The 12,368-nt window shown below is 36.9% G+C and overlaps 1 protein-coding gene across 4 annotated transcripts in view; it reads left to right on the top strand.

The window, feature by feature from the left end:
* Positions 1 to 12,368, top strand: part of CNTLN (centlein) — a 352,880-nt gene that overhangs the window by 99,581 nt on the left and 240,931 nt on the right. For all 4 annotated transcript variants that reach the window (XM_027549176.1, XM_027549174.1, XM_027549178.1 and 1 more), the window contains exon 4: positions 11,665 to 11,799. In XM_027549176.1, the coding sequence (XP_027404977.1) occupies positions 11,665 to 11,799 (135 nt within the window). The remainder of the gene's footprint in view (positions 1 to 11,664; positions 11,800 to 12,368) is intronic.

Below are 12,368 nucleotides of genomic sequence, written 5' to 3'. Positions count from 1 at the left end.
TGATGCTTTTGAACTGTGGTGTTGGAGAAGACTCTTGCGAGTCCCTTGGACTGCAAGGAGATCCAACCAGTCCATTCTGAAGGAGATCAGCCCTAGGACTTCTTTGGAAGGACTGATGCTAAAGCTGAAACTCCAGTACTTTGGCCACCTCATGCGAAGAGTTGACTCATTGGAAAAGACTCTGATGCTGGGAGGGATTGGGGGCAGGAGGAGAAGGGGACGACAGAGGATGAGATGGCTGGATGGCATCACTGACCTGATGGACATGAGTCTGAGTGAACTCCGTGAGTTGCTGATGGACAGGGAGGCCTGGCATGCTGCGATTCATGGGGTCGCAAAGAGTTGGACACGACTGAGCGAGTGATCTGGTCTGAATTTGTCATTTAGAGCCTTTAATTCCTCAGCCTAAAGCATGTATATTTTTGTGCAATACTGTGTTTATATCTTAAAAATCATTTATGGGTTATATTTTTCGTTCAGTTAAACAAATTGCTGTATTAAATGTGGATATTATCATGTGATGATACTCTGGAAAATTTAGAATTAAAATTCCTGCCTTTAATAAAGAATTTCTAAGTCTCTGTGAGCCACTGGGTGGGGATAAAAGTGAAGTGCAAGTAACCGTATGTTCCTACATTAAATTACAGGTTCTATGAGCGTGGGGACCGTTTATACCCAACATGTAATATTTACCATATTGCCTGATGTATAATAGATGTTCTTTAAATATTTTTGCATGTGTGACTTACATAAATGAAACCAATATAAGTGCCATGAGAGAATCACAAGCAGAATGCTATTAAGATTCAAAAGAAGGAGAGATTAAATTACATGGCAAGGTCTTAAGATACTCAAACAATTTTAATAGGTGGAGATTTTAGGAGGAGTTGCCCATGTCAAACACCAGGCAAAATTGAAGAAGGTAGGAGTGTAGCATATCTTTGGGTGATACTGAAGTTTATATTTTGTTTCATAGGTAATATGTAAGAGTGTAGGCTGAGAAAAGACTAATGTTATATTGAACCTGTATTAAAGAAAGGCCTTAACTGCTTGAATGAAAAAGTGCAAACTTTAATTAGAGGGCAAATTAATTTATCTGGGCAATGGCAACCCACTCCAATATTCTCGCCTGGAAAACCCCATGGACGGAGGAGCCTGGTGGGCTGCAGTCCACAGGGTCGCTAAGAGTCAGACACGACTGAGCTAATTCACTTTCACTTTCATGCACTGGAGAAGGAAATGGCAACCCACTCCAGTGTTCTTGCCTGGAGAATCCCAGGGATAGGGGAGCCTGGTGGGCTGCCATCTATGGGGTCACACAGAGTCGGACATGACTGAAGTGACTCAGCAGGCATTTCATTAAGTTAATTAAGCTGCAATCTGTGAAAATAAATCTAATAGTCTAGTATACATTTAGAAAAAGGAAAGCAGAAAGTAGAATGATCTGTAAGGAGGTTATTTCATAGTCTTAAGAGTAATGACATGAACCTGAACTATTAGTTTTGCAAGAATTAAAGATATATAAATTAGAACTATAAGGACTTGATGGTAATTTGAAAGTGACTCTTAGGTTTTCAGCCCAGAGAATCCAGGAGAGCAGTGACATTGCTATCAGGAAGAAGGTTATTATAAAGAGGTACAACTTACTATGAGGATAACTTTTGAGCTTCTTTTAGACAATTAAAATTTTAGTTATTGGTAGAAATACCATTTAGAGATTTTTAAGTAAACTATTGAAAGCATGAATTCAATCCTTGGGAAGGAGTTTTCTCCTTGATATAAAAATATTTAATGTTATAGTTAAGGAGAAGACTTTAAACAGAATTCTGAGAACTAGATGTTTGCTGATAGTATTAATGGATGAGAGGAAAAGCAAATTTTAGTAAAAGAGATGAAAAAAAGTTGTTCAGAGAAGTAGAAAGAGAGAAGTATAATACTGTATCTCATGATGTGAAAAAGAATTTCAAAGCAAAAGGTGGTTAATGCTGTACAAGGTTACAAAAACAAAACAAAACATGAGGTGATTTTAGAAAGTAACACATAGAATGGCATGTGATGTTTTAAGAAATCACTGAATTCTAACAAAATAATGAATCAAATGAGGAAATTTAACAGTACAAAAGATATTTTTGCATTTAAAAAAGCGTTAGCCAAAATATTTGAAGGTAATGGAGAAGAAAATTAAAATACACAATACAAGAAGACTTAATTGTGTTAACAGATCTAGTTGAAAGAGGAAACCATGAGTTCAAGAAGATAACCGGATTTAATACATTTATTCTAACCTTTTTATCTTTTCAGGCATTCAGCTTATATCTTAGTTTTCTTCTCAAAGTATTATCTTTCCTCTAGCATTCTTTCAATTAATTTGTTATATATTTGTTTATACTTTAATACTGCATATTTAGATGATTATTGTTTGTACTCTTTGGTTGGACATTGTGTTTTGACTCAATTATATATGTATTTACCTTTTTAAAGGTAAGCTTTTTCCATCTCCTTAAGATCTGATATACTTATTTGATCTTCATTCTCTGGTTAATCTTATGCTTTCTGTTTTAATATTTTGTTTGTTTTTTTCAGCATTTGCCAGTTGTTTTCTCTTCATTTGTGTGTGTGTCTTTGTGTATGTGCATGCACTCTTACGCTGATAGTTTGGAAGGTTTAGGAGAACTGTATCAGTTCTTTTAGTGATTGCATTATTATTTTATATATAATATTTAACTCTATAGTTTTTTAGATTGAAGTATAGTTGATTTAGAGTGTTGTATTAGCTTCAGGTATACAGCAAAGTGGTTGTTATACACAGGTTTGTATGCATATATATATATGTATTCTTTTTCAGATTCTTTTCCATTATAGGTTATTATAAGATATTGAATATAGTTTCCTGTGCTATCCTATAGGTCTTTATTGTTATCTACTTCATATATAGTGGTGTATATCTGTTAATCCAAATCTCCTAATTTATCCCTCCCTCCATTTTCCCTTTAGTAACAGTAAGTTTGTTTCCAATGTCTGTGAGTCAGTTTCTGTGCTGTAAATAAGTTATTTTTGTCATTTTTTTGGTTCCTTCTTATAAATATAATGTGATATTTTTCTGTCTTAACACTGTATACCTTTATTCTAGAATATTCTGAAAAATTTAGATAGTATCAGCTGCACACTTTAAAAAACTTGAGAAAATTAGTATATTTTTACTTACTCATCCTTTCTCCTGCATTTTAAAGTGAGCTTACAGAGAGTAATTGGAGGACTTAATTTCCTGTTATTAGAATTATTTGGTTGTATTTTTTATACTGTCAAGATTTCCAGTGTTTATGGTTTACATCCATTTTCTCTATTATTTTCTAGTATAAATTCTATAGGAAAATGCCTTGTGGTATGTTAGTTTTTCTCTTGCTGTTTAGCAAATTAAAGCCTTAAAAGAATGCACATATTTATTAAGTTGCAAAGAATACACATGTTTTTTAAGTTGCTGTGGATCAGGAAGGTTGTAATTGAGGTTTGATTAATTCATGTTTTCATCTGGAGATTTAATTTGGGAAGAATCTGCTTCCAGGCTTATTCAAGTTCAGAATCCAAGACCTTGCAGTTTAGGACTGAAGTTCTAAATAGGACCAAAGTCTTTGATAGTCAGGGTTCCATAGAGAAACAGAACTAAAAATGTTTCTGTAGATGGATAGTCAAAGACATGAGACAGAGACAGAGAAATTGATTTTAAGGCATTGTCTCATATAGCTGTGGCTTCCCAGGTGGCTCAGTGGTAAAGAATCTGCCTTCCAAGGCAGAAGACAGGTGATGCGAGTTTAATCCCTGGGTCAGGAAGATCCCCTGGAGTAGGAAATGGTAACCTGCTCTAGTATTCTTGCTTGGAAAAATCCCATGGACAGAGGAGCCTGCCAGGCTGCAATCCATGGGATCACAAAGAGTTGGACATGACTGAGCGACTGAGCATGCACTCATGCATGTAGTTATGGGCTGGCAAATCTGAATTCTGCACAGCAAACTGGAGACCCAGGGAAGAGTTGATACAGCATCTGAATCCAGAAGTATGCTGGTGGCAAAATTCTTTCTTTCTCAGATGAATAGTCCTCTTTCTTAAGGTCTTCTATTGACCAGATGAGACTTACTCACATTATGGAGGGGTCATCTCCTTTACTCAAGTCTATTGATTTAAATGTTAATCACATCTATGACAAAAACACTTTAACAGCAATATCTAGATTGGTGTTTGTTTAAGAACTAGATATAATGGGCACAATGTTTTAGCCAAGTGGACACAAAATTAACCAAATGATTAAAATATACTGAGAGAAATGGGCCTAGGGTTTAGGCTGTGTTTACTGTTCTTTTAGCACAGGCTCAGCTTTTGCTTTGGTGTCCTTTTCTGTTTGGGTGTCTTGAGAAACTTGTTAAATATCATTTGAAACAACCAGTTCTTTCAGTTGCATTCCCTTGTTAATATACAGAAACCTATTGACGTAGTTTGTGAGGTGTCTCGGGGAGTGAAAGTACTCCATAGTTTAATGTTTAGGTCTCAGTCTTTAGGAGAGGGCAGTGGCACCCCACTCCAGTACTCTTGCCTGGAAAATCCCATGGATGGAGGATCCTGGTAGGCTGCAGTCCATGGGGTCACTAAGAGTCGGACACGACTGAACGACTTTACTTTCACTTTTCACTTTCACGCATTGGAGAAGGAAATGGCAACCCACTCCAGTGTTCTTGCCTGGAGAATCCCAGGGACAGGGGAGCCTGGTGGGCTGCCGTCTGTGAGGTCGCACAGAGTCAGACACGACTGCAGCGACTTAGCAGCAGCAGCAGCCCCTAGGTCTGACGTTCATAAGTGTGTCTCAGTTTTTTTTTTTCTTTTCCCCCTTAGGAAAGATTGGAAGGCAAGGGTATTGGAGTTGGGTATTTAACTTCATTTGGGTTGGTTAGTCTAGTAAAATCCCAGCAGACTCTAGGAAAATAATTTTCTCTTGAGGGTAGGCCTTGTTAAGAATTATATACTTAGGTCATATTTTAAAATGCCTATGTTCCCTCTCCTCCTGCAGAGAGCAGGAAGAGATTTTTCTCTGATCTTCACTGAGACAACCTAATAGTATTCTGTATGTAAAAACTCATGAAAGTATAGGAACTCCTCTAGGACCAGGCCCTACAGGACATTTTTAACTCTCATGCACGTCCACACTTATCCTCCAATGATTGGTTAATTGCAGATTTTGTTTTCCTACTCTCAGTACTGGTTTCCATGGAGTTTTCTTGCTTCAGGGATTTTGCTATGCTGTATTGTGATTCTCTGTATCTGCCTGTCTGTCTAGTTTGGGGAACAGCAATTTGCCATATGACCTCAGTTCTCTGATGATTCTAAGAAGAGTTGCTGATTTTCAGTTTGTTCAACTTTTTTCATGTTGTATGAATAGGAGAGACAACCTCCAACTTACTGCATCCTGTGCTGGAAGACAAAAGTTCCTTCATCATGTGTTTATTGTCCCATCAAGTAATGTTAAATAGTTCTTACTTTTCCAAACTTGTAGTCTATGGAATAGAGCAACAAGAATGCTTATTCCTTAACCACATATCTAGTCAAACTACTAGAAAGTTATACACACAATTTTTTAGCTAGTTGCTGAAAAACTTTCATAGAACAATCTAATACTATTACATGCTTTATTGATAATAGTGTAGAAAAATGCCATGTAACTTCTTTTGGTAAGACTGTGCTTTAGCTTTGTCACTGCTAGTTATAAAGTAAATCTTGTAATAAATTTTCCTTCAAGTATTGCATTAGATAACTCGAGTCTACTAATAACTTGCTGTATTTAATGAGATAATTTTTAAACATTGAATTTCCCTTCTTTCTTACCTTCTAGGAAGCTCAGAAATAAGTTTCAGTTCTCAATTACATTTAATTCTCTCACCCCTTCCCTTTTATCCGTTTACCTTTGTTTTAGTTGTACTGATATCATTACTTCACTGTTTTTCATTAAACTCTTTATGTACATTTTAAAGTAGGTCATATAAATAATATATTAACTATGCTCAAGTATTGTTTTATAGAGTTTTAGGTCTTTTGAACCACTGCCATCACACCCCTCTTTTTTCCTGATTCATACCCACTATCATGCTCTTCTTTCTGTACAGACTTCTTTTGACCATGATTTGAATTATTCATGTCATGGCTTATCCATAATAAATAATTTGTTCCAGCCATACTCTCTTGTCACCCTTTATGCTTTATGGTTCCTCTGAGTTCAATTTGCTATTTTAATATTAAGTCAAGCCAGACCATTAAGAATGTACTTTACTCTATCCAGAAAAGTTTCTTGAAAAGGTTTCATGAAGCTAAATTTAGGACTTGGAGGGTTATTAATGTTTAGTGAAATAAGTCAGAGAAAGATAAATACTGTACAGTGTCACTTACATGTGGAATCTGAACAATAAAACAAACTAGTGACTATAACAAAAAAGAAGCAGACTCACAAACATGGAGAACAAACTAGTAGTTACCAGTGGGGAGAGCAAAGCGGGAAGGGAATTAACAGGTACAAACTACTATGTATAAAGTAAATAAGCTATAAGGATATATTATATAGCAGAGGGAATATAGCATTTCAAATAACTGTAAATGGAACATAACCTTTAAAATTGTGAAATCATGTTATATATCTAAAACTTATAGAATTTATTATAAATCAACTATACTTCTCTAAAAAGGAAAAGAAAAAAAATGAATTGCAACTATATATACTTGTGCTAAGGCTTCCCTGGTAGTTCAGTTGGTAAAAAGTCTGCCTACAATGCAGAAGACCTTGGTTCGATTCCTGGGTTGGGAAGATCCACTAGGCAAGGTATAGGCTACCTACTCTAATATTCTTGGGCTTCCCTGGTGGCTTAGCTGGTAAAGAATTTGCATGCAGTGTGGGAGACCTGGGTTTGATCCCTGTGTTGGGAATATCCCCTGGGGAGGGAATGGCTATCCACTCCTGTATTCTGGCCTGGAGAATTCCATGGACTGCATAGTCCATGGGGTTGCAAAGAGTCGGACACACCTAAGTGACTGTCACTTCCATTATAAAAACTAGATCATTGAGGGTACATTTTATTAGGAAAATATTTTGTGTTATGTAAAATTTAATAGATCTTTGAGAGTTTATCCATTCTCTTCCATTGGGAATACATCTGTGTCTAACTTATTACTTTAATGATTTATGATATATAAAATCATTTATCAAACTAATTATCAAAATATGAGCCTGGGTCTCCTGGCTCAGGCAGCTTCTGTACTATCTGAGCCACCAGAGAAGCCCTCAAAAAATGAAGGTTTTGGTTAGCTAAGTTCCTACTGTATTATGTGTTTTTATTTAAAGATTAAGTCTATACTTGTCCTGTAGATTACTAAATTCACTCAAATGCTAACTTTTCAATTACTAAATAATTTTCATGAAAGGCCTTGTTATTGCTGTAATTTATATTGTTTATTCAGAGAAGGAAATGGCAACCCACACCAGTACTCTTGCCTGGAAAATTCCATGGATGGAGGAGCCTGGTAGGCTACACAGTCCATGGGGTCGCGAAGAGTCAGACAGGACTGAGTGACTTCACTTTCACTATTCACTTTCATGCATTCGAGAAGGAAATGGCAACACACTCTAGTATTCTTGCCTGGAGAATCCCAGGGACAGAGAAGCCTGGTGGGCTGCCGTCTGTGGAGTCGCACAGAGTCGGACACGACTGAAATGACTTAGCAGCAGCGGCAGCAGCAGCATGTTGTTTATTCCTGTTAAGTTTAGCTCACATTAATGGGCACATTCTTCTAAACCTTAAATCATTTGGTCTCGTATCTCACCTTTCTTAAGTCTAAATAATCTCAAGGATAGATGAGGATGCTTAATTTTTGTTAATTCTTTCAAAGGATAGGGCTGTAGATAATTCACTGTCTTAGTGTTTATATGATTGAATTTATCAGTGTCAATCTCACTCATAAACATTTACTATAATTTAGTTTGGAAGATAGTGTGAGTACATAGATAATTAGCAGCTCTAGGTAATATGTGCAAAATGAATAATGTAGGCAATACAGAAACTTGGAAATAGCAGAAATTACTGTGATAGTTAGGAAAGGCTTCATGGAGGAGGTGAAAATTGAACCTTGAAAGAGGCTGAGACTTAGATGAGAATAGAAAAATAGGTTATGAATTGTAGATGTTTGCATTTTATGCTGTTTGATTGATGTAAAACATATTTTGATATGCCCTAATAATTAAAATAGGCAATAAAAATGAAAACTGTTTTGAGGTGCCATTTATACTTAATTTGTAAAACGTTGCCAAGCCTGAGTGTCTTATTGGTACAGATGTGGAGTTATGAGAACTCTTGAAGTTCAGTTGGCCTATGGATGAGTAATGTCACCTCTAAGTAAAAATCAAGAGCAATGTTTAATTAATATGATCCCTATACTGAGAAAAATACATTTTACTTCATAACTCAGTATACACACAGATAAAATAGAAGTGTCATAATCACACTACTATATATAAAATTAACTACCTAATGAGGACTTAAAATATAGCACAGGTAACTCAATACTCTGTAATGACCTATATTGGAAAAGAATCTAAAAAGCAGTATACATACACACACACACACACACACACATACATATATTTAACTAATTCGTTTCAGTTCAGTTCAGTTGCTCAGTTGTGTCCGACTCTCTGCGACCCCATGAATTGCAGCACGCCAGACCTCCCTGTCCATCACAAACTCCTAGAGTTCACTCAAACTCATGTCCATCGAGTCGGTGATGCCATCCAGCCATCTCATCCTCTGTCGTCCCCTTCTCCTCCTGTCCCCAATCCCTCCCAGCATCAGAGACTTTTCCAATGAGTCAACTCTTCACACAAGGTAGCCAAAGTATTGGCATTTCAGCTTTAGCGCCAGTCCTTCCAATGAACACCCAGGACTGATCTTCTTTAGGATGGACTGGTTGGATCTTCTTGGACATTCAAGAGTCTTCTCCAGCACCACAGTTCAAAAGCATCAATTCTTCAGCACTAAGCTTTCTTCACAGTCCAACTCTCACATTCATACATGACCCCTGGAAAAACCATAGCCTTGGCTATAGATGGACCTTTGTTGGCAAAGTAATGTCTCTGCTTTTCAATATGCTATCTAGGTTGGTCATAACTTTCCTTCCAAGGAGTAAGCATCTTTTAATTTCATGGCTACAGTCACCATCTGCAGTGATTTTAGAGCCGCCCAAAATAAAAGTCTGACACTGTTTCCACTGTTTCCCCATCTTATTTCCCATGAAGTGATGGGACCAGATGCCATGATCTTTGTTTTCTGAATGTTGAGCTTTAAGCCAACCTTTTCACTCTCCTCTTTCACTTTCATCAAGACGCTTTTTAGTTCCTCTTCACTTTCTGCCATAAGGATGGTGTCATCTGCATACCTGAGGTTATTGATATTTCTCCTGGCAATCTTGATTCCAGCTTGTGCTTCTTCCAGCCCAGCGTTTCTCATGATGTACTCTGCATATAAGTTAAGTAAGCAGGGTGACAATATACAGTCTTGATATACTCCTTTTCCTATTTGGAACCAGTCTGTTGTTCCATGTCCAGTTCTAACTGTTGCTTCCTGACCTGCATGTAGGTTTCTCAAGAGGCAGGTCAGATGGTCTGGTATTCCCATCTCTTTCAGAATTTTCCAGTTTATTGTGATCCACACAGTCAAAGGCTTTGGCATAGTCAATAAAGCAGATGTTTTTCTGGAACTCTCTTGCTTTTTCCATGATCCAGCGGATGTTGGCAATTTGATCTCTGGTTCCTCTGCCTTTTCTAAAGCCAGCTTGAACATCTGGAAGTTCACGGTTCACATATTGCTGAAGCTTGGCTTGGAGAATTTTGAGCATTACTTTACTAGTGTGTGAGATGAGTGCAATTGTGCAGTAGTTTGAACATTCTTTGGCATTGCCTTTCTTTGGGATTGGAATGAAAACTGACCTTTTCCAGTCCTGTGGCCACTGCTGAGTTTTCCAAATTTGCTGGCATATTGAGTGCAGCACTTTCACAGCATCATGTTTCAGGATTTGAAATAGCTCAACTGGAATTCCATCACCTCCACTAGCTTTGTTTGTAGTGATGCTTTCTAAGGCCCACTTGACTTCACATTCCAGGATGTCTGGCTCTAGGTGAGTGATCACACCATCTTGATTATCATGGTCATGAAGATCTTTTTTGTACAGTCTGTGTATTCTTGCCACCTCTTCTTAATATCTTCTGCTTCTGTTAGGTCCATACCATTTCTATCCTTTATCGAGCCCATCTTTGCATGAAATGTTCCCACGATATCTCTAATCTTCACTGTACTGTACAGCAGAAGCTAACAATACGTTGTAATACAACTATACTCTAATAAAAATTATCAAAATAATATAGTTGTTCTTGCTATATAAAATAAATATAAAATATAACAGTACATGTCAAATGTGAATTTGATAATATTTAAATAAAATGGAAATCCTAAATTAAACAGTGCAAAAAAACTTAGGAATAATAGATTCAAATATTAGTTGAAAAAATAAGTGAGTTGACAAAAGTTGAGTAAGTTTGGCAAAGAGTCAGTATTAGGGCATGGGTATCAGTTTTAGCATGTTGGTTTGAGATGGCAGTAGATAATTAAAATGGAGGTATTTTTATTGGAAACTGAAAATGTGGGATTGGTAGTTGGAAGAGAGTTAGGGCCAGGTTATGGCTCTTGCCTGGAAAAATCCCATGGATGGAGGAGCCTGGTAGGCTGCAGTCCATGGCATCGCTAGGAGTCAGACACGACTGAGTGACTTCTCTTTGACTTTTCACTTTCATGCATTGGAGAAGGAAATGGCAGCCCACTCCAGTGTTCTTGCCTGGAGAATCCCAGGAACGGGGGAGCCTGGTGGGCTGCCATGTATGGGGTCACACAGAGTTGGACACAACTGAAGCAACTTAGCAGCAGCGGTCTTTTAGACAGAGACGAAACCAGAATCCAGGAGAGTGGGTAAGATTTCTGAGGGAAAAGCTGTAAAGATTAGAAAGGAGGGAAACTAAGAAACGAGTCATGGATACATCCTTCAATGAGATTCAGATATTTCTGGTAGGTGAGAAGAATATTTGGTTAAAAATTGTGGCAATATTAATATTTTGAATATCTTTCTACACAGCAAGATATTTTGGGTATCAAAACAGACTTGCTGTTTTTCATTCTTTAAAATTGTTCATGCTTTCACAAAACTGTTTTTCTAAAAAAAATGTTTTAGATGGTAATTCTTATTTTAGCCACATACGCATTTTCTTTAATTAGAATATTTTGTAAAATTTTGGGTTTTTTTCCTATTGCACAACTAAATCCAAAAAGTTTGCTTTCTGTATGAGGCTGAATATCTGGTGTCCAGTTTGTACGTGTACTTCATTTTGAACTAGTAACTAGGCACGTGTTTGCACATTTTACTTGACAATTTCTGGGCATGTCACAGGAAATGAGAAATTATGATAATGGATGTTATTATGAAAGCTAGTTAATTCTAATATTACCAATCAAACTCTCAAACTTTTCTTATGAAATTATCTTTTCTTAGAAATACCAATTCATCAGTAATTTTGCTTTTTTTTTTTTTTCCAGAGAGAATCAGGACTAACACAGGAAATAAATGACCTTGTAAAACGGAAGATTGCAGTAGATGAAGAAAATGATTTCTTAAGGAAAGAATTCAGTGACTTGCAGAAGAAATTTAAAGAGAAAAGTCAAGAAGTTAAGGTGTGTTGACTTGTACATAGTTTTACCCTACTATTTCTTTGAAGTCCTACTTTAAGCTTTGTCAGCCTTTGTGGCACAGAAAGTGACAAGCTTGGAGGAGAAATTGCCTTAGGCCCTGCTGTACCATACAGTTTTCTCACATGAAAAAACTCTGAGAAAGATACTTTAAAGCTTAGACTCTAAGCTTTATAACTTTCCAATAAATAGTTAATGATGGAAATGGAGCTAAGAAAGTAGGAGTGTGAATATGTGGCTTCTTGTAATTAGATTCTGATGGGACTGGCATTATTAATTGATAAAACCCAGGTCTGGGAGGCTATGTCTGTGTGGGTCTCAAAAATAGCTGGGGACAGCATCAAAGGCAGCTTGATCAATTAATGGGCTCTTTGCAAATGTGTACTCATCAAAGCTGTCATCCAGTGAAAAATATGACCCATCCACCTGCATGAAAAGAGGCCAGTGAAAGTATACAGGTGACCTTGGCCATCAAATATAGAAGAAGCTTCTGGGAGCGTAAAATTGCACAGTTTGTATTTGCGGATTAGTTCTCAGCTTTTTTTTTTGTTGTT

This window comes from Bos indicus x Bos taurus, chromosome 8, assembly GCF_003369695.1.
Source record: "Bos indicus x Bos taurus breed Angus x Brahman F1 hybrid chromosome 8, Bos_hybrid_MaternalHap_v2.0, whole genome shotgun sequence".
NCBI classification, from domain to species: domain Eukaryota; kingdom Metazoa; phylum Chordata; class Mammalia; order Artiodactyla; family Bovidae; genus Bos; species Bos indicus x Bos taurus.
This window is presented reverse-complemented; position numbering and strand designations above follow the sequence as displayed.